The sequence below is a fragment of the Crocodylus siamensis genome, chromosome 8, assembly GCF_052110815.1.
Source record: "Crocodylus siamensis isolate JL-2025a chromosome 8, ASM5211081v1, whole genome shotgun sequence".
In the NCBI taxonomy this organism is placed as follows: domain Eukaryota; kingdom Metazoa; phylum Chordata; order Crocodylia; family Crocodylidae; genus Crocodylus; species Crocodylus siamensis.
Genome location: NC_143402.1, coordinates 19,355,032 through 19,376,811, shown reverse-complemented (window position 1 = coordinate 19,376,811; position 21,780 = coordinate 19,355,032). Strand labels below are relative to the sequence as shown.

Below are 21,780 nucleotides of genomic sequence, written 5' to 3'. Positions count from 1 at the left end.
TGTAAATAAGGTCCTAAAATCTATTGACTGAACTGTCTGTGGTGACCTGAATGCTCATGTATCCTTGCGGTGAGAACCTATGCAGTGGTTGTAAAAGATTTACTGCAAAAGCACTTACCACACAGGCAACTTTTTATTAGACATTTTTTACAGGATGAACTTGTAAAAGTGGAGTCAGAATCTTGTAACAGTTACCAGTCCCTGTGCTCTTACATAGTTTCTATGATGGGTTGTTTTCTCTCTGCCTTGCACTGTTAACTTAAATGGAGTGGTTGCAGAATCAGGTCTCTTGCCGGGTCTCTTGCCTTCCAAGCTGACATTGGGATTTGGAAGTGAACCCATATCAGCCATATCTAAAAATGGCTCAGGCTGGTGAATTAAAGAGTGGGGTTTGAAAAGGAGCTCCAAGAAGAAACTAATTGGTGCATGTGAAGTTATCCCTTCCTAGCATGGTCACTGAATTCAGTTCGCTCATCCTGTCTTATTGCTTGGTGCTGCATTCATTCAGTGGACAAAGAATAAGCACACCTTATTACCCCATTAAAAACATCAATATTCTCATTTAGATGTGCAGGGATTATGTTTTATGTGATTAGTTCTTGTGGACATTAATTAACGGGTTGTGGGAGATTCAGTAACTCAAAAGACTACTAATGGAAAGAAGCACCTTTCACCTCTAAGTCACTGTGGTGGCCCAGTTCAAAAGAAACTGAGTGCTTCATATAAGGGATATCCACTGGGGCCTGTAGAAAATGAGCCTGGTTACCTTAGTCTGATTTCTAGTGAATAGGTGCCTGGATCATGAAACCCATCACCACAATCAGCACTAAACTGGAACTCTCAGTAGACAGAGCAAGGACTGAATTAGCTATCGAGACAGATGCTCCCCTTCAGGTCTGGGTTGGGACGAATTGGTAACGTGATACAGTTCCATGCTTCACTTGCAGTGTGGACAGAAAATTGCAGAATCCAGCGGTGGTCCATTTGTCACAAGCAATAAATTCATGTCACGCACCATGTTAATTGGAAAGCTTACAAAAATTACAATCTGGACTTGTATGCGAATTCAATACACCATTAAGATATCCTTTTTTTGCTGAGTGAGCTGTGGTATTGTACTGTAGCTAAAATTCTTCAGCAAGAGGCCATAAATACAGTATGACATGGATAGGGACTCCAGGTCATATGCTCTGCTATCTAAAGTATACATGAAAGCCTAGTCTTTTGGAAAGCATGTGTGTGCATACGTGTGGTGTAGAAGTGATGTGGTGGTGTGGCTTATTATATGTGTTGGGTCTGATCCTGAGAGATGCTGAGCCCCTGCAAATACTGTGTACTTCAGCACCTCTCAGCATTAAGCCCACAGTGATCACAAACAGTATATTCTGTCTGTGTAAATCACTGCAGTTTGGATTAATGTATGATTACTGCATATGGGGGGAGGCAGTTATAATGATACTGAATGGGGAAGAATTGTTTTATTCTTGCTGAGTTTCTTTTTTGTTTTTATATATGAATGTGTCTATGTCCATGGACAGACCTCTGCTGACTGTCTCTTGTTCTGTTTTTTAAAGCTGATCAGTGGTGGTTCTATTGTCAGTGCTGAGGCAGTATGGGATCACGTCACCATGGCCAACCGGGAGTTGGCATTTAAAGCAGGAGACGTTATCAAGGTCCTGGATGCTTCCAACAAGGACTGGTGGTGGGGTCAGATTGATGATGAAGAAGGATGGTTTCCCGCCAGCTTTGTAAGGGTGAGCTATTCTCCTTTTCTTATCTTACTCTACTGGATTGTTACTGTTGGTGGTGATCTATGGGCCTGACCCTGCATTCCTCGCTCATTAAAAACTCCTGTTGTCTTCAGGGGGAGGTTGAGTTGTGCAGTGAATGTAGGACCCAGCCTTAGAGGTTAAATCCTGGGCATTTCTTCCAAAAACACAGCAAAACTCTATAACCTCCTCCCAAGTGGGGCGGGCCAGAAAACAGGAATTCTGCTCCTCAAATAAATTAGAGGTTATGAAATTTGTTTTCATTCTACATTAAGAAGAAAAGACAATGTTTAGAAATGTTTTGATGAAACCTGAAAAAGCAGGGAAAGACAGAGCAAGAGAGAGATGCACCTTGGGGCACTGGCCTGTGATGTGGGAGACCCAGAGAGTCAGACTTTGTCCTTCTGGAGCTGTTCTGCCTTCTAGAATTCATTAAGCATTTGCATTTATTGAAAGAAGGACTGACTTAAGGCAGTCGTGGTATGTAGGACACCTAGACTCAAGCCCCTAGTCTTCTTGATTGAGAATAGGGACTTACAAAAACTGTTATGTTCCCACAAACATGGTTTGGTTTTGATGCATTGTTCTTGTGTGCTTTAAAATAGAAAAGACAAAAAATCTACCAGCTGTACTCACAGACAGTCATCCTTTCAAAGGGACGTGGAATGATCTTTCGTTGTTTCCTGTCCTATACTGAAGCAGATTTTTTGCTACATTCATCCAGCTCTCACAGGGGCTAGAAGAACCCACTGTAGCAACACAATGCTTTTCATACATAGGAAAGCTACCAGAACCCACTTAATTTATTTATTTAGTCTTTAAGAGCAAGAGCATGAGAGGACACCTTCTTAGCTATTGTCACTGCCTGCTGTCTTAATAGGATTGTTTCACAGGCTTCTTCAGGGAGTCAGGAGCCAGCTGCCAACTTAAACGCCTCTCCTCCTCACTCTTTCTTTCTGTGATCTGATGGCAGTAATCAGGATCAGAGCAGGCACAGCCCTGCTCCCATTATGTATAGATTGGAGGGAGATAGGGAACAAACAGGGCAACAGGATTGGCTCCCAGGGATCCTAACCATAGGGCTGCATCTGCTAGAGCAAAGCTGACATTGCTACAGCAGCAGTGGTAGTTTGGGGAGGTAAGCCTTCACTTCATGTCCCCCTCCAGCCTTACCCTCATGTACAGTGGCTGGCATACCCCTACATTCCTCCATCCCTGCCCTAGGTGATCAGTAAGCTGGCTACATCTCTGATTGGTAGGAGTTTAGGAGACATGGTGCAGGTATGCACAATATTTCTCCCCCATTAAGTTATCTGAAGTGGCCTCTTTCCTTTAACTTCTCAGGCAAATTGACAAGTTCATGGAAGGAGAAGCTGCTCAAATGAAATGTGGCGAAGCCCATGCAACATCCAGAAGTTGTGCTCTGTCCCTCTGGATTCAGTCCACTTTCTTGCCTTTCCTTTTCTTTTTTTTGGGGGGGGTGGAGGGCCTCAGGATCAGCAAGACTTTCTTGCATTGAACAATTACTTCTTGGTGATCTATAGGAGGCAATGTTCAGCAACACCTGACCTACGTGCCCTTTCTCCCTCTCCCCCTGCCCCAGTCCTCACTCAGCCTTTTGTTTATGGGACCTGAATGTGCTCCTGTCAGTCCTGATGAGCACTAAGAGCTAGAGATCTGTAATTGGCATGAAAACGTGGCCACCTGAATGGTCATGTCCAGCCTGACGGCCAAACTAAATTTCCATTCTCTCATTTTGTGTAGTTCTGCTTCCAATGAAACCATTAAGAGTTCTGAAAATTGATTTTTCTGTCACTTTGTCAAAATAATGATCCAGTCTGGGAGCATATTCCCCATCTGTGCTGCAAAGAGCACCTTCAATTAGAAAAGTTGAGTTTTAAAAATCTAATTTTCTTTATTTACATCTGTTTAACATTTCATTCAACTCAGTGAGTAAAATTAGTTTGGTAGTATCACTTTGTCAGTCGCAGTCACTAAACCAGTACTGTTGTACATGGGTTGCAGGGGGAAATGTTTAATTAAAGTTTTATGTAATCATGTACATGTTTCTGTTCATACTAGGTTTTATAAACAGTCCCATCATCCACCATTCTGCCCTCTTTTAAGCATACAGACACAAATCCATTTACTTTGGGCCCTGAACTCATTGATCATTTGGATCAAGCCTCTTAATAATTTAGCTGCCCCTGAATCTATTCAAATGGTAGAAAGATGACTTTAGAAAACAAAAAAGACAAAGCAGATTGGAAAAATGCATCAGATTTTGGATTCATTACAGCTTAATAAAATGGATTCACACTGCAAGTAACCCTGGTGTGCCAAGGGAAGTGGTGACCTTTAAGTGCAAGTTACTTGCAATGTCATTTAGTGTTACAGCCTCGTGGCCTGACATTTCCCTACTGACATCAACTTTCCTATTACCTTCCTTGGGGGAGGATCAGTTCCTCTGATTGTGAGACACTTGTTCAATGGGCTTTGAACCCAGAGTCCCAACCTAGAAGTGAACCATGGGCAGTTGACAAGGGAGGCCAGTCTTCCCTGCTGTCACCACACTCTGATAATTAAGATTTAAAGATGGATACAAGGCATTTCGAAAAGACACAAGCAGAAGACTGCCAAGGGGCAGCTCTGCAAGAGAAGCCACAGGGGAAATCCCAACATTTCAGTTTACAAAACAGAGATGTGTCTTCCCTGAAGTAAATCTAGCTGTAAGCTGCCACATGCCAAACCATCTTGCCGTTGTTTTTGAACTGTGAAAACTGATGCTATTTGGGCTGTAAAGTTCCCCTCTTCTGGACTGGCTGAGGTTGCTACTAATCTCTGGCTTCTTCATTTCTATTCTTGCAAATTCTTTTTTCTTCTTCTTTGTTTACTAAGAAAATCTTCAAGCCTGTTTCTTACCAGGTGACTGCTACAACTTCAGGGGGTCATCTGGTCCAATTGCTGTATCATTTCATCAGCTTATAGAAGAAGCACTACCTTCTTTAGGTTTCTGTGGGCTTGAGAGTCTACATGCACATCTCTTCATTCACCCATCAAGAGCCCTTAATCCAGTGCAGATTTAGTTTTTCCTGCTCCTCCATCCTCTTCCTTCACTGTGTACTGTATAAGAAACTGACTATTTAACAGAAGGGATTATACTTTTTCCATCTATTTATTTTGAGCTATATATTTTCTCGGTGATTGCTGTACTTTGTGGCCACCCAGAGCTGTTCTGATTTTACTTAGATGTAAAACATTGGTGGTTTCTTTTTTATATTCTTAGTTTTAATCAAGCCATTATATGAAGGACAAAACTATAGAGTAAGCAGAGGATCAAAAGCAATATGACAAATACAAACCCAGATCGCAGAGGGACAAGACTGATTGGAGTACTTAGAAACACTCTGGGAAGAATTTCATGAGGGCACTGTTTTAGAAAGAAGGAATTTCACAAGGCAGACATGGTACATGGTGTTAGTAACAGGCAGATCTTAAGGTTTGGAATTTCACTATGGGGATCGAAAATGTCGATCCTTATCAGAACCATTTGAATATTTTCTGCCCTAAAAACCCCTGTAACTCTTAATTTCCATTAACATTTCTGGTGCCTCTTGACTCCTCTGAGACCAGGTGGGCAGTAGCTGGGGGAAAAAAGAAGCCAGAAATAGGGGAGGGGAAGCCCTGTACCATAGTGTGTAATAGGTAGTGCTTCCTGGAGGTAACCATCCTATTCTCATGGAGAGGAGAGACAGCTGAAACTTCTGAAATCATTAGAAGCAGACATGTACTCCACAGTTCTTCAGATTGTTGTCTAGATAATGTGTGTGGTTTGGATCAGACTGAAATATCTACCACATAGGTAACTGCATGCTGACAATTAAACATCCCAGAAGAGAGTGCAGAAGAGTGCAGGAGTGATCTGATAGGGTGCAAGTGTCAGCCTTGTTTTAGCTGCATGCTGTCGAGAGAGTTTCACGTGAACTGACTGGGATCTGACACAGCAGGACTTAGGTGTGGAAAAGCAGGATGAATTTTAGTAGCGATTCCATAGTTTTACAGCAGCAGTATAGTTGGCCATTGGTGCCTCTTCTACACTGTAGAGGGAGGTGTTCCTTCACTTCTAGCATTCGTACAATAGCATATGCATGAATGAGCCTGCTGCTGTATTTGCATGGTATTCCCTGGCTGGCTCCACCACAGGCCAGTATGTCCAGATCCTATTTGTGACCTCAGAAACGTAAGGTGAGCAGAAACATATGTGGGCAGAAACATTCAGGTACTGCAGAATTGATGATCACCATGCAGTAGGCTTCCTCCAAGGGTACCACAAGCTCCAGACCCAAACTGTTCTCTCTGCTCCATTGCTGAGGAGGACTTCTAAGCCAGACGGATGAAGCCCTGCAGCTGAAGTACTTGTCTTGCTGAGCCAGAAAAGAAGGGGTTGATTGATTTATAAAACATTCCAAGAAAACAGGGTGTGTTTGGGGATATATTTCCCAGTACCTAAACTTCAGTGATTCTCAGTTATAGCTCTTGAGGAGAGGTGGGGAGTGATGTGTAGCCCTCGAAGCACTGAACCAGGACTATGTAGAGACTCCACATGATCAGTTTCCTACATTTATGGTGAACACGTGGAAGTGCATTGATCACCCTTGTTCCACCTTGTCATTCTCAAGGTTTCCCTGGCTGTTGCTGTTCTAGGCTGACGTACTTGCTAAAATGCTGCCTTGACCCACTTTACTCGTCTTCTAGTGAAGAGGAAGCGCTAGATAAATCCTTGCAAGCTTTTAAAGTACTGTTTATAGAGACATACTAAATCGAAGTCTTGTTTAAGTGCTTAACAGTTCATATGCTCTACTTGGTAGGTGTGTTTAACTTTTATTAATGGGAGTTATGATTCTTCTTTCTATTGTACAAATATTATTCCAAGGGTCATGCCTGGCTGGTTTTTTCTTTCCATCTTTTTTCCCCTCTGAGCTTTATCGTATGTAGACAACTTGTGAGGGTAGCCAATCAACTTTCTGTTTTTCAGTCTCTGATTGTTATTAGAACATTTAGCATTGGTCACTATAGTACATGGGTGAGTTTTCAGAAGGTAAAGGAAGGGGAATAACATGTAGGGCACATTCACCTGCTTGAGAAATAAAATGATCCATGCTGCAGTGTCTTCTCTACAATCCATGTGTTGTAAAGCATGTATGACTTTCCTATGGCAAATCTACCAAAAGTGTAGCTTTTATCATTCTATACAAGTGTGAATGGCACCAAGGCATCATGACAGCTCGAAGCAGATGATGGATTTTTAAAACCAGGTTGCCTTTCAGCAACCATGTATTACAGATGCAGTTAATGCACTTGAACATTCAGCTTGGTTCAGTTGGATAGCTGAAGTGATGTGGTGGTGTGGTTATATAGATAACGGTTGACAGAAAGGGTTGCAAAGTGATATGTCCTAAAATCAAGCCCAGAAAACACAAGTCCATTGAGCCCAGGCCATCTCTTCTGCAACATGTGTACACAGTAGGAAGGAAGATCCCATGTCTATTTATTAGGGTGGGAACTTTTCTTCACCTGTCTGTTTTGCTGCATTTTTGCAGTGCTCCACATGATGTAACTGCCTGTATGTAATTGCCTGTATTAACTTTCTCCCATGCTATGCTGAAACATCACACACCAAAGGATGCTGGCTTTTAGGAGCTTGATGGGCTAAGTTGCACTGCAGTGTCACTAATGTGGAATACAACTGGAGGGTGTCATAATTTCTACTGCAAGTGGAGCTAGCAGTGCTGCAATCTTGAGCCACTCACTATGGGGTGATCTGCAGCAAGCATGGATTGATCCAGTGCCCTTTGAAGTCAATGGAGGCCTCTCCATTGACTCCACTGAGTTTTGTCTTGGGCCTTTAGCCTACAGGAAGCAGAAGGAGGAATCCCAGAGCAGAGAATACAAGCTTATTTGGGGGGAGATCTATACATTCAAAGATATATATAGTACATGGTCACTATGGTACATGGGCAAGTTTTCACCCATATATCATAGTGACCAAACATACAGAGAGAGAGAGAGAGATTTCACCACACAAATGTGGAGTACAAAGTTGCCTGCCTAGGCTTCCTGCTGCCTGCTTCTGCTTTTTCAGACCCCAGTAGGGGGTATTTCTGAGCTCAGGAAAGGGGACTTTTGACCCTAGTAGTGAAATAATTAGGAAGTGAGGAGGAATCTGAGATGGTTTATGAGGCTTGAAGGGCTGCACTGCAGGAGGGGGAGCCTTGGGTAAAAGATCAGAGCTCAGAGAGATGATTTTGAGCTAGGAAAAAGGTTGGATTCCTAGCCTGGAGAAAAAGCATGGAGGAGGCTGTATTGAAGAGAGCTGAGGGGGCCTGGGAGGCCCTAGGCAAGACTGAGACTGGTAGGACTGAGAAGAGAGGAAAGGATGGAGTCAGGCGACGGTGTGCATGGGAAAAGGCAGACTATACAGACCTGGAAGGGAGGGTGGGGAAAAGTTGGAACTGAGAGAGAACAGGGAAGGGGTCACAGAGAAAGATGCATTGATTTTTTCCACAGTACCCTCTACTGTCAAGTGTCCCAGTTTATCATTCTGAAACCCTTTGTCCCATTGCCTCTTGTTTTTACTTTGTAAATATAATCTGCCATCAGAGAGGGGGAAATGCTACAGTATTTGTCTGTCTGAATGGCAGCTTCTCCCCTCCATTTCCAGAGCCAGGAAAAGGTAAAGAACTTTAGTTTCTGTCTGGCCCCCACCATCAGACAGCTTCTCCCAAGCAGCATCTTCTTGACCCAGCAATTTGTACTGGATATGATGATGTATGCCCTAGGGAGCAGGGTCTATCTACATGCCCTTCTAATCAGTGTAGCAAATCCTACGGCAAGAATATTTTCTTTGTTATTTGCCTGCACACTGCCTCCCACGTTAGGGCTCTGATCCTCTCTTGAGGTTTTTTAGGTGCTGCTGTAAAACAAATAAGCAATAATTATCAGGTTAAAGCAGAAGAGTCATAAAACTGGAGCTCTTACAGAAATGCACAACATGTAACTGCAGCTGTATGGGCAGCCTGATCATGGCAAAGGCTAACCACAGGCTTGTGGCTTGAGGAAAACAGTTCATACCCTGAAGTTCAAGGCATTGCTTAGTGAGCTAGAGGATTATAGGGTAAACTAATTAGACTTAGCTGAATACGCTAGCTTGCTTATGTACAGTTTGCAAAGTATTATACCAGGCCTCTGAGTTTTGTGCTGCTGATGTGCACAGAACTGTGACACTAGTTAGTTGTTAACAGAAATGTTCATAAAAGTTGGGCTGCTTCCACTAGTTGTAGTTATAGGGTCACCAGTGAGTGGTGTTTCAGTTATTTGGCAGCAATGCTTTGAAAGGGCCTTCTTATATCATTAATCCATCATATTACTCAATTGTGTGCTAGAATCCAAATGACGCATTATCTTTTATTTGTGTCTTTGCATATCTCTGACAGAAGGTGATTAATAATCTTGGTGGCTGGTAATATGCTGGTTTTACCACATACTCAGGCTATTATGAGACCTAGTGTGCATTCAGGAAAATGCTTTTCTATGTAGCATATGCATTCATTAGTTAAAATATGTAATAATTACAGGTCAGCTACTGTTGGAACCATGCCACTTGGTTATTTCATACAGCATTTGGGAATAGCTGCAAATTAGTAAGTCCCATTTATATAGGTTTTATGCAAATTGCATGTAATATTAACCAGCACAATGAAACAATTGCGTAGCCTCGACTCAAAGCTGGGATCTTAAGTTGAAATACATATTTATCATTGGATTCTGTGGATTTTTTTTTCTTTTTTCCTGCCTCTCTGAGCATTGTTGTATTCCAGTACAGGTCATAGGTTCTTAATTAAAGTTGTGTTTTAAAATGAGCATAATGTGGGGCACACAGTTCTGTTCCTCTTTATGTAGGGGGCCTTTCAGCGTGAAATTTCACTTAATGTTAGTTTTTATGAACTCTGAATTTTCTCTGTAGCTTTTTGTTCAGATTCTTTTAATAAATTCGTAACAAGGAGTGTTTGAAATGGTCCAGGGCTGGAATTCTGCAGAACAGACTCAATTTGTTTTGGCAAGGGGTACCTCGGAAACAATGGATGGCATACAGTGCCTTTTTACTTCAAAGGAGCGCTTTGCTTATTGTTTTTCCATGGCAGAGGTGTTTCTGAAAGTATTCCATGCTGCTTTAAGGCTGTAGGGCTACAGATACATCCTGGATACCTACTGGGTTTTCTTCAAGGTGAAGCAATTCAAGCTGGTGATCCCAACTTAGGTCCTGCTCCTTGCCACAGTGACAGCCTTCCAGTGACAGTAAGGGGCAGTCTCTATAGAGCTTCTAAGATCAGAATAACTGGCAGCAATGACAGCTCTCAAGGCGATTGTCCCCCAGATGTCCTCCTTTGAGTGGAAGGCACCACAGCAGAGCATTACTTCCAAAAAATGCAGCTAGGGAAAAATAGGGATCCCAGGTAGAACTGGAAAAAGAAAGCAGAGGAGTTTGAAAATGTTCATTTGAAACTTCTTTGGCCTTCATCACCAGGTGCTGTGAGCCCAGCCTTGCTGTAGCTGAAGCCAGTGAGTGTTGTGCTTCTAACTTCCATGGAAGCAAGTCCAGACTTCCTCTGAGAAACTGCTTCGCCCTGTGCTCTGCCACGGTAGCTAAGATCAGCTAAGGTGCATTTGCTGAGAGTCCTTAGATTTCAACACCTGGGGGATACCAGTCCTGTGCTCTCAGCAGGTTCTTTGCTTCTGGACTTTGCCACTCCTAGCCCAACAGTGATGGAGCCTTTGGGCACATAGGATGTGGTGCATGGTCCAGCTGTTCACACAGGCTTCTGTGGGATGAGACAAGGTCCTTTCATGTTTTATTATGCAGTTGAAGTTACTTCAGCTCTCTTACTGTCATCACCTGCAGACTGAGACTTCTGCATTGTGGCTTTTATTCTTGTACCCTGTGACCATCTGTTTGCACCTTTTAATCTAATTCTCCTTCTTTCCCTCCTGGTTGCCTGTCACACTTCTTATCTGTGTCTGTCTGTCTTTCTGTCTACACATCCATTAAATTCCCAATCCCCAGGATGATAACAGACTGCCAGAGAAAACACATTTCTATCAACCAAATGATACGCAAGCTGAAAGGCAGGTCAAGCTTTATGCCAAATCCAATTTCCATTACAGCTTGCAGCCAATTAAAAATGGCAGAAAAATGGTCCATGAGGATGGGATCAGAGGAACAGCATGGTTTTGCTCAGTGCACTCAGTCTACAGCATTCATGAACAACTTTCAAACTTCTGAGATGTACATATATTCCCAACCTCACAGTTCCTGATTAGAAGGGTCTCCAAGATGCATGTGGTTTTGTGAATTATTAATGCTTCAGTTTTCTGTTGGGAACTCCTGAAAATCTGACCACTCATTTCCACTCGGGCTGCTTGCTCAGTCGTAGGGGAAAGCTCAGTCATCTTTCCCCTCGACTCAGTTGCGGGGAAAGAGATTTAACAGTGGGGGTCTACTACAGACCACCCAACCAAGGGGAAGAGCTAAACCAGGAATTCTGAAGTCAGCTCACAGAGGTAGTTAGGTCAAAGGACATGGTCATCATGGGTGACCTGAACTTTCCAGGCATCTTGTGGGAAGAGCAGTCAGCCAGGTCTGACCGCTCATGTAGGTGCCTAGCCAAAATGCAGGACTTCCATCTAACCCAGGAGGTGCACAGCCCCACCAGGGGAGACGCCTTGTTGGACCTGGTGCTGGCCACAGGCGACGACCTGGTGAGGGGGCTGCGGGTGCTTGACCATGTGGGCGACAGCGATCATCGCCAGCTGGAATTCACCATCCAGTGCAAGGTGGCAAAGGCATGCAGCAAGGCAGCAGCCCTAGATTTCAGGAGAGCGGACTTCAGTGAGCTAAGGAGACTAGTTGGGGAAGCACTGAGGTCCCAGAGGGGAGGGGAGCCAGGTGTCCAAGAAGAATGGTTGCTCCTTAAGGAGACGATCCTCCAAGCCCAAAGGGAGGCAATCTCAACACGGATCAAAGGGAGCAGGAGGGTGCAAAAGCCCCCATGGCTCAGCAAAAGCATCCGGGAATGCCTTCTAGCTAAAAGGGAGATGCACACCCAATGGAAAGGAGGGAGGATTATACTGCAGTTGCTCAGGGATGCAGGGGGGCAGTCAGGAAGGCCAAGGCGGAGATGGAACTGGGACTGGTTTCCCGGATCAAGGACAACAAGAAGTCCTTTTTTAAATACATAGGGGGCAAAATGAAGGTACTGGGTAACGTGGGGCCCCTGGAAGACACGCTAGGAAATTTGGTCATCGCACCAGGTGACAAAGCTAACCTATTTAACAACTTCTTTGCCTCCATTTTCCTGAGCAGGGGCCAGATCAGTGCCCCCACCAGGCCCCCCTCAGGCCCCAGGGGAGGCGCACCTAGGCCAAGGGTCAGTGAGGATCTAGTCAGGGAACTTCTGGAGGGACTGGATGTATTCAAATCAGCTGGTCCGGACGATCTCCACCCTAGAGTACTAAGGGAATTAGCTGAGGTCATTGCGGGACCCCTGGCATGGCTGTACGAGCACTCGTGCTGCTCTGATGTGGTGCCAGAGGACTGGAAGAGGGCCAGTGTGGTTCCCATCTTCAAAAAAGGGAGGAAGGAGGACCCAGGGAACTATAGGCCAGTTAGTCTTATCTCAATTCTGGGTACGTTTTTGAAAGAATTATCCTGGCCCATGTCCATGAGGGGCCAGCAGGGGAGATTATGCTTAGGGGCAACCAACACGGGTTCATTACAGGCAGGTCCTGTCAGGCCAACCTGGTGACCTTCTTCGACCAGGTCACCAAATCCTTAGATGCAGGGGTAGCAGTGGACAGAGTCTTCCTGGACTTTCGGAAGCCCTTCGACATTGTCTCTCACACCATTCTCATTAAGAAACTGGGGGACTGTGGTGTCGACACCTACACAGTCAAATGGGTCGCCAACTGGCTGGAGGGCCGCACCCAGAGTGTGGTGGTGGATGGGTCATTTTTAACCTGGAGGGATGTGGGCAGTGGGGTCCCCCAGGGCTCGGTCCTTGGGCCCGCACTGTTCAATATCATCAGTGACATGGACGAGGGGGTAAAAAGTACTCTGTTCAAATTTGCTGATGACGCTAAGATGTGGGGAGATGTGGGCACATTAGAAGGGAGGAATAGGCTGCAGTCGGACCTAGACAGGCTACAGGGGTGGGTGGATGAGAACAGGATGGGTTTCAACACCAACAAGTGCAAGGTGCTGCACCTGGGGAGGGAGAACTGGCACCGTACCTACAGGCTGGGGAACTCCCTTCTTGTCAGTACAGAGGCAGAAAAGGATCTTGGAGTCATCCTTGATGCCAAGATGAACGTGGGCCGGCAGTGTGGGGATATGGTCAGGAAGGTCAACCGCACCTTGTCATGCATCCACAGATGCATCTCAGGCAGGTCCAAGGAGGTGATCCTCCCCCTCTATGCGGCACGGGTCAGGCCGCAGCTGGAATACTGCGTCCAGTTCTAGGCGCCGCACTTCAAGAGGGATGTGGACAACATGGAGAGGGTCCAGAGGAGGCCACTCGCATGATCAGGGGGCAGCAGGGCAGGCTCTATGAGGACAGGCTGCGGGACCTGAACCTGTTCAGCCTCCATAAGAGAAAGCTGAGGGGGGATCTAGTGGCCGTTTACAAACTAGTCAGGGGGGACCAGCAGGCATTGGGGGAGTCCCTGTTCCCCCGTGCACTACCTGGAGCGACCAGGAATAACGGTCACAAGCTGGCAGAGGGTAGATTTAGGTTAGATATCAGGAGGTGCTACTTCACGGTCAGGGCGGCTAGGATCTGGAACCAGCTTCCAAGCGAAGTGGCTCCTACCCTGGGGGTCTTTAAGACAAGGCTAGACAATCATCTTGCTAGGGTCGTTTGACCCCACTACTCTTTCCCGCCCTGGAAGGGGGTTGGACTTGATGATCTGCTCAGGTCCCTTCTGACCCTACTGACTATGAAACTATGAATTTGATGCATCCATATAAATTTAAGAGAGAAACTTTAGGCTGATTTTTTCAGTCAGAAGTTTGATTTTGAAATGAATCCTTTTATGTTTTGGGGAGTTGCATCTGACTAAATCCCAGAGCAAATGCACTCACTGACTTTAATGGCTATTATGGATTGAGCTAAAAAAGAACACAAATGGGAGCATTAATGCAGTATCTAGATTAAGTGAATACAATGTATAATAAAGTACCAGAAAAAATAGCGTCATCCACAATTTGCCTTTTTCACCTCTGTCGCCTACAGCAAACCATCAACTAGGTTTGAGCGAGCAAGTCAGTGAAGCATAGAAGAGCTGGTTTGCGCTGTTGTTATTGGGTCAGAGGGCACAATTAGCACTGTAAGAAGTGAAACTCTCCCAAGCCTAAATGCTGCACTGCCACTTCTCAGCAATAACATCCAGCTGAGAAGGTACCAGAATATATGAGGGCTCATCTAAGGGCCATGCAAGCCTAAAAACTGAAGTCTAATATCTAAAGTCTTTTCTTGGCTCCTTTTGCCATAGCACCTGAGCCCCTTGGACACAATAAACAACTTTATGGCAAGGTCTAGTTGTAAACCCATTTTATAGGCAAGAAACCAGGCTCATGGAGATGAAGTGTTTCCAAAACAATACAGGAAATCCTTGGCAAATCAGGGAATCTGACTCAGATTTCCAGCATCCCAGTCCAGGCCAGACAGTGATCCTTCCTCTCTTAACAGCTAGCTACTCTTGTCAGAATACCTGAAATCTGACAAGTATCAGGAGAGAATCAGGTTTTAAGCTGCAATAGGTGATTTTAAGAGGTTTGGACAGTTTGGATCAGTTGAGATCCAAGATCTAAACTAACCTCGTTTTTTGGTACTTTTGGCTTCTGGCTGAAACTGGTATCTAAAACCAAAAAGAATAACAACTATCACCACACCAAATTGCGGTCATGTCAATCAAATGTTCTCAATATACAGGAATCTGCAGAGATCAAGACAGAAATGTCCAAATTCTGTTGGGTGGGGGTTGTACTAATAAACAGTTCAGGCTGGAGCATATGAAAGTGAAGGACACATTCTGCTTTCTCTCTACTGGACATGTAGTAATTGTTCTTTATTATTTGTTCCTTGAATTTAAAGTAGAGGCCACCGAGACTGAAAATCACCTTTTGTACTTTGCATGGTGAAAATTCTAATGGGAAACAGCAAAAATCTGCTGCATGAGGGTCCCAAACTGGTTCTGACTGCATGCATCCAAATTCCGTGACTCAAACCCCCAAAATCATAAAAATGGCTTAAAAAATATAAACTTTTCAAAACTAATGAATTGTGGACTCTTTTTATTTCTCTCTTGGTTTCTGAGCCTTGAGAGGTCATACTTTCCACCACCATGAAAACTAAGAGGGTCTTACCTAATCACCTGACTCCAGGAGCTGGGACTTTAAAAAAAAATTAAAAACCACTGTATGACAAGGTATGGGATAACATCATGAGAACTGGCAATGCAGTCTACCAGGCCATTCTATCTGGTCTGCGAGGCCCCTAAAAAATTTAGAAAATTAATATTTATCTACTCCTGGCAGCAGGCATGTCATGTGGCCCTTGACGGCTTGCCAAAACTCAGTAAGCAGCCCTCCACCTGAAATAATTGCCTGCCCCTGAGTTAGAAAGAACTTTCATTAGGGCAGGAAGATGGGATGAAAAAAATCATTTAAATTTAGCTGACATGAGCAGAGGGTTTAATATGAACATTGGCCCTATTTGATTTCAAACGTATATTTGATTTTTCAGTAATGATAAAGTTATCACTAGGTTTTATCTCCCAGTGGATTCTTTGTGTAATTCATTCTTCTACAGTTTTAGCCAGGTTACTATTCCAGGTGTGGCCCCTAGGATTTCAAAGCTTCCTCCCCAGTAAAATCAGTAACATCCATGTAGCTAAACCAGGCCCCCGAGAGCTCTTTGAAAGCCTAATCCATTGTGTCAGAGTTATTTACAATAAGCTTTCTCAGAATATATCATATTACTTGGCTTATGCAGTCACAATATCATCCAGTTGCAACAAGGAGCTCTTATGCAGAGGGGATGTTCTGTTCACACTGCTGGAGAAATATCCCTTCACTGAAGAACTAGATGAAACCTGCAAAACACTTGTGATTAAATTTTTATTGCAAAAGTATTTCTTTAAATATAGGATTTTTACTTATTCTTTGACCGAATACTGTAACGGAATCAAAACTTCTCAACCTCAAAAAGGCTACATAAAGCTGTCCATGTGTAAACACAGGCTTAGGAATGTTCTATCAGATTCACATTCACTAGCTGGACTTCTTAGTCTTCTAGACATGTCAAATTTTCTTTCTAGATATCTTCTTATTCCAAAATTCTAAATTTTTCTATTATAATAACATGCTTATTCTCTCTAGGTAATCATTGTGATAGGCTGCCAAGAATTGATAGTCTACTGCGATCTGTTACTGGCGGGGATGGTGCATGGGGCGCTGGAAGGCTTCCAAGACCGAGCTTCCCCGAGCACACCTGGGCTTCCAGCACCCCATGCACTGTTGGATCCAGTGGGTGCTGCCTGCAAGCTGCGGCTGCACCTGCACAGCTAGCACCCTGCCCAGGGGCACCAGTGCTGTGGAAAGAAGCACTGGGCCCCCTGCAGCTCAGGGGCTGTGCAACCCGGTGGCAGCTTGAATGGGCAGGCTCCACCAAGGAAAAAAAAAAGCAGTTACACAACCCCTGAGCTGTGGCTTACCCTCGTGCTTCCCTCCGCGGCGGTGGCATCCCCCGGGCATCACCCACCCACTGGCCCCCCTTCAGCAGCTTGTTTCAGTAAGCATTGTGATTGGCTGCCAAGACAATGAAACAGAATAAGCCTATTATTATTATAGCTAGATTGGTTTGTAACCAGCTGTCAGGTGTTCCTGTGGACACCGTAATGGAGCTGTTTTCCCCCAACCCATTTTCAGGTCCTGGGAGGCCTGCTCTGTTTAGCCCAGTGCTGTATCTTTGTAGACAGCACCTAGCCCCAAGAAAAAGCTTCAGCCCAATCTTCCAGGGCTTATGGTTGACAGGAATCCTAAAAAATGCCCTTTCTAGGGTTATTACTGCCTTCCTTTGCCAGGAATGCTGGGCAGCTCAAGAAGTGGGCCGTACAGGCAACGAAATGCTGCCAGTGGGGAAATGGAATAATTCAGGTCCAATAGTTTCAGCAGCTTCTACTGTGGCCGAGAGCTGTGGAAGCTGCCCCACCTAGCAGGAGATCCCCAAAGATAAGAAGGCAATGGTATGACTACTTGCTTTCATCCTGCCAGAGGGTGAGAAAGGGATTGGAGGCTGGCAGTTAGGAGGGCATCCAGGTATGCTTAATAGTTCCCTGCACTAGCATGGGTGAATCTGGCTCATCTTCTTTAATTTGCATCTGTTTAGGTCTGTCACTCAGCCCATTTCCTAAAACACAAGGCTCATAGGTAAACACTGCCTTTTATAAGAACCATTGTGTTTAACACCAGCAATGCCACCGCTGGAACTGTCGGCACCATGGCAGTGTGTGACAGTTCGGTGGCCATCCTCAGCCGTTCCATCTTAGATGCACTTGGACATAAAAAACAGGAACCGACAGCCCTATTCACTGTGTTTCATTTCTGCTCCATCACACAAGACATTAAATTGACTCTCAGCTGTATCGTCTTGGGGAAAGGTGCAGAGCATTAGCAGTAGGTGGATGATTCTTTTATGTAACAAGAAAAGAAAGGCATTGCTTTCTTAGGAGGGGAGGAGTGTTTTCACCTCACTTTCAAGTCTCCAAAGCTCCCTTGTCCTCCGTCATTCTGAAGAGCAGGAACAGCTTCAATGTCTGGAGGGAGAATCAGGAAGATCCATGGTACTGAGTCAGGGTTATTACAGAGGGGGTGTCATTGGTTGTAGTTAGTACCATCATGCCACCTGGTTCCCACGCCTGGTGACCCCACCTCAGTTCAGTCCAAGGCTACAAATGCTGTTGTCTAGTTTCGTACTCTCCACAGTAATGGCAGGGCCTTTAGCCTTGAGTGAGCTTAAAACTGGCCCTCTCTCCCACCTCTAGTCTGCAAAGCGTGGGCTCTGCTCCTAGCTCTGCTGCTGACCCACTAGGGCCTCTGCTGGGGATAATCACGCTGGGTAGATTGTTTCATTCAGCACAGCACTGAGCAAATTGCATCTAGCTAGGTGTGACGCTGGGAGGTGCTGTAACTGAGAAAACTCTCCGAGGAATAACTCTTTCCCTTTGGTCTCAGGGGCAAGAAGTACCAGTACATTTTAGTTTGTTCAAGGACCAGGTAGCCCAAACAAGGGGTCTTACTGCTCAACAAGAAAGCCTAGTCCACTACACCCACTTGCCTTGTATAGCATCTGGTTCTTTCATCACCAGATTTCAGAGTGCTTTACTATGGAGGTGAGTATCATTGACCTCATTTCACAGACAGAAAAGTTTCCTAACCCATCTCCTATAGAAAAGGGAAGCAACTTGCTTAAGGTCACCGAGCAGAACAGGGGCAAAGCCACAAGTAAAAACCGAGTGTTGGTCCCAGTCCAAGTCCCAAGCCATTTGGCTATACCAGAGCCCTCATAATGTATGTCAAGAGGGTACATTTTATTCATGTTTGCCGAGTGCTTTATAATTCTTGGATCCAAATTGGTTTATTTTCAGTGACTTGAGTGAGGACAGGATTAGGCCATACAGAAGTATAAGGTTTCTTTGTCTTGAAAAAGTGATCTTGTCACATTGCTTTGGGCTCTCAGTTCAGGTTTTTAAAATCCCTGATAATCCATAGAATTCCTTTTTTTTTTTTTTAACAATAACTAAAACCAGATTTTTTTTTAAATGTAAACATTCCTCTGCAGTGTCCCGGAAAAAGTTATGCTGACACATATTTGTCTGTATACCTCTCCAGATGTTTGGACCATAGTCAGAACGGTATTCCACTGCTTGAAAAGTAGAAACTGAGATGTAGTTAGCGTTTTGTTAGTCTGAAGTCAAGATAGATTTGCACTTTCTGGACTAATCCAGCAGTTCCCAAACTCTGACAGATTGCGCACCACCAATTTAAAATGGTACAACTTTGAAGCAATTTTTTTCAGTTCAACCTTAAGTACCACTAGCAAAATTTTGTCATATAAAGTAACTATAATAAATTTGTTAACATGTACCACTGACAGCTTGTCTGTGCACCACTGATGGTACGCATACCACAGATTGGGAACCACTGGGCTAATCAAAGCATGCTCACATCTATGTGTGCATGTGTATAGATATAGATGTAGATATATAGATACAGATACAACATGAGCTTTTGTGAGCTGAAGCTCACTTCATCAGAGGCAATGAATTACAAATTACAAATTGAAATGGGCTGGAACAAATTAATCGATTTTTGCTCTCGATGTAAGTGCAACAGTGGTGAAAAGCGAGGCTGCCTCTTGCATGTTTAAGCTCTGTTCTTTGCTGTGTCATTTTCTGTGTTGTCATTCACTCATCCAGGACAAAATTCGGGTGCGTGTTCCCCTCATCTCTTGTCTGTGATGAAGATCTCTATTGCCTATTCTGTGGTTGAAAAATCTGATGTGTATAGTGGGAAGGATAACTTTTTCCTTTGCCGTTGAAAGAACATTTTTTCCCTTTGTGTTTACTGTCTCATTAAAACTGCTGGTAGAAAAGAGGCGGGTTTTCTCCAAAAATCTCCACTTCTTGACCTTTCAAACTCACTGGAGAAAGACAAAACATTGGAACTGTAATAAAAGGGACATTGTTTTATGGAAAAAGTAATTATCAGTTTGAAAGACAGAAACAAGCTAGAAAAAGGCTGTTAGGCTTTTCCTTCTGGCAATGTAAAGGGATACAGTCCATTTAAAAAACATATTTTGGAAGCAAATAAAATTTCTCAGCCTATTAATTTATATTGTAAAAAGGGAAAGAATATTAAAAATAAAGTTTTCTCTTAAATTTTTATGTTGTTTCCTTATTTTGTTTCCTCACAGTTTAGACAATGGCTAGTAATAGAGTTAGTTGAATGTTTGCTTTTAAGTAGAGTTCTTTCAGATTTTCAGTGCTGCAATATTTGAGTTGCTGATTCTAAAAAAGGAATATGTTTATTTTAAAACAACTTTCTCTTAGAAAGTTTTTAAAACCACATGACTATTTCTGTCAGTCTTCATAAAAAAAATTATTTGTTTGTAAGCTGAACATTGAGCTCAATTTGCCTTGCTAATGTTTTTTAACCACTTTCTATTTGGGGACAGATGTAACAAATGGAGGAATTGTATTAACAGCAAGACCCACATACTTGCAAACACATTAAGAGCTTTGCTAAAACAGAAATAGCCAGCAGCTAATGGTATTTTTTAGTTTCTAAGCTGTGGATGTTTTATTTATTTGGTGAAGGAAAGAAAAATTGTGAATGTAGCAGCTCCTATTTATTGCATTTTGGGGCAAGCAGTGTAAATTCAGAATGTTTGCTGGCTAGTCCAAATCCTTCTAGATCAGTGGTGCCCCCCCCCCAGTGTTTGAACTCCATGGACTGGAAGAATGGCACAGGGTCACTCCACGGGCTGGATTTGACCCCATGCACTGGGACTGGGTCCTGTACTGCCCCTGCTGTCTGGATCAAGCCCTGGGGCCCCACACCACCCCTGCCTGACCCCATGCACTGGGATTGGGCCTCACGCCAAGTCCGCTTGGTCCTATGTGCTGGGATCAAGGCTGTTCTTGCCCTCACTCAGCCCCACACACCAGGATTGAGGTTCTGGGGCTCCAAGTGTTGGAATCTGTCTCCAGGGCCCCTTATAACCACCAAGTGGCCCCATGTGCCAGGATCAGGCCCTGATGGTACCTCCACCCAACCCTGTATGCTGGAATGGGGGCTCTGCATTGCCCCCCTGCAGCCCCATGTTCTGGTATTGGGGCCTTGAGTCCTCCCGCACCAGGATTGGGCCCTGCATGCCCAGTTAAGCCCACAAGGCCCCCATGCACCCAGATGACCCAGCACTGAGGCCTGGGTCTGGCCCGCAGGCTAGGGGCTGAGCCCCCTGTTTTACATTGTTCACCAAACTCGCACCCATTCAAACAATTTTTGGATGATTTCTTAATTCTGTCAGCTGTCTGTGTAGCAGAGGACAGCTCACAGAGTCTCTCCATGTGGAGGTAAGTGTTTTGTCCAGCTAAGGAACATTTCAGGCAAGGAAAACTTGTCATGTGAAATAAGAGAGATCACAGAAAAAAAGCATTCCTTTACACATCATATACTGTGAAGTTTATGAAAACCTCAGTGTCCTAACAAGGCTTAGACTAAGGTGAAGTTCAGCTTCATTCAGATTTTTGAACCAGACCTATGTTGCCCTTCTTAAATCATTCACCTGGGATAAAAGGAAACAGTTTATCTCTTCTTCAAAGGATGTTTTCCTTCCACATGAAGCCCTGACTGGTGTTATGTGAGACATGGGAAGGTTAATAGTATATCTTTGCAACAGATATTTCTCTAAGGTGGTTGATAATACATACGGCCACGTGTGCTACCGAACATGCCCTGTCCTAATAGTTATCTTCATTTTATTACGTAAGTATTATTTTCTTTGGGGTCAAAACTGACACAATTTAAATTCCATCTACCTGCGAGGGGAATTCAGCTGTATTCCATGGCCACTGTGAGCCAGCTAGGCTGTTTCAAAACTGACTTCAGAGGACCTGGAAGGTCCCCAGGGAAAGACCCTGGTACAAAGCTCCATCCTGTTCTGCATGGGATTGGCCACAAAGGCTCTTTATTCCTTCAGTGAGAGCTCCCCATGCAATGCGCATGCTGTGATCAGGAGGTGGAGCTAAGGGACATCCCTAGCTATTTTCCTTGCAGCCACATAGCCCAATTGGTCATGGCAACCTGAATGCAATTTAGGGTGGCCCTAGTGCC

The 21,780-nt window shown here is 44.3% G+C and overlaps 1 protein-coding gene across 2 annotated transcripts in view; it reads left to right on the top strand.

Moving 5' to 3' along the window:
- The window catches only part of ARHGEF9 (Cdc42 guanine nucleotide exchange factor 9), a 360,924-nt gene that overhangs the window by 244,991 nt on the left and 94,153 nt on the right, over positions 1–21,780 (top strand). For both annotated transcript variants that reach the window (XM_090059156.1, XM_090059155.1), the window contains one exon: positions 1,575–1,754. In XM_090059156.1, the coding sequence (XP_089915282.1) occupies positions 1,575–1,754 (180 nt within the window). The remainder of the gene's footprint in view (positions 1–1,574; positions 1,755–21,780) is intronic.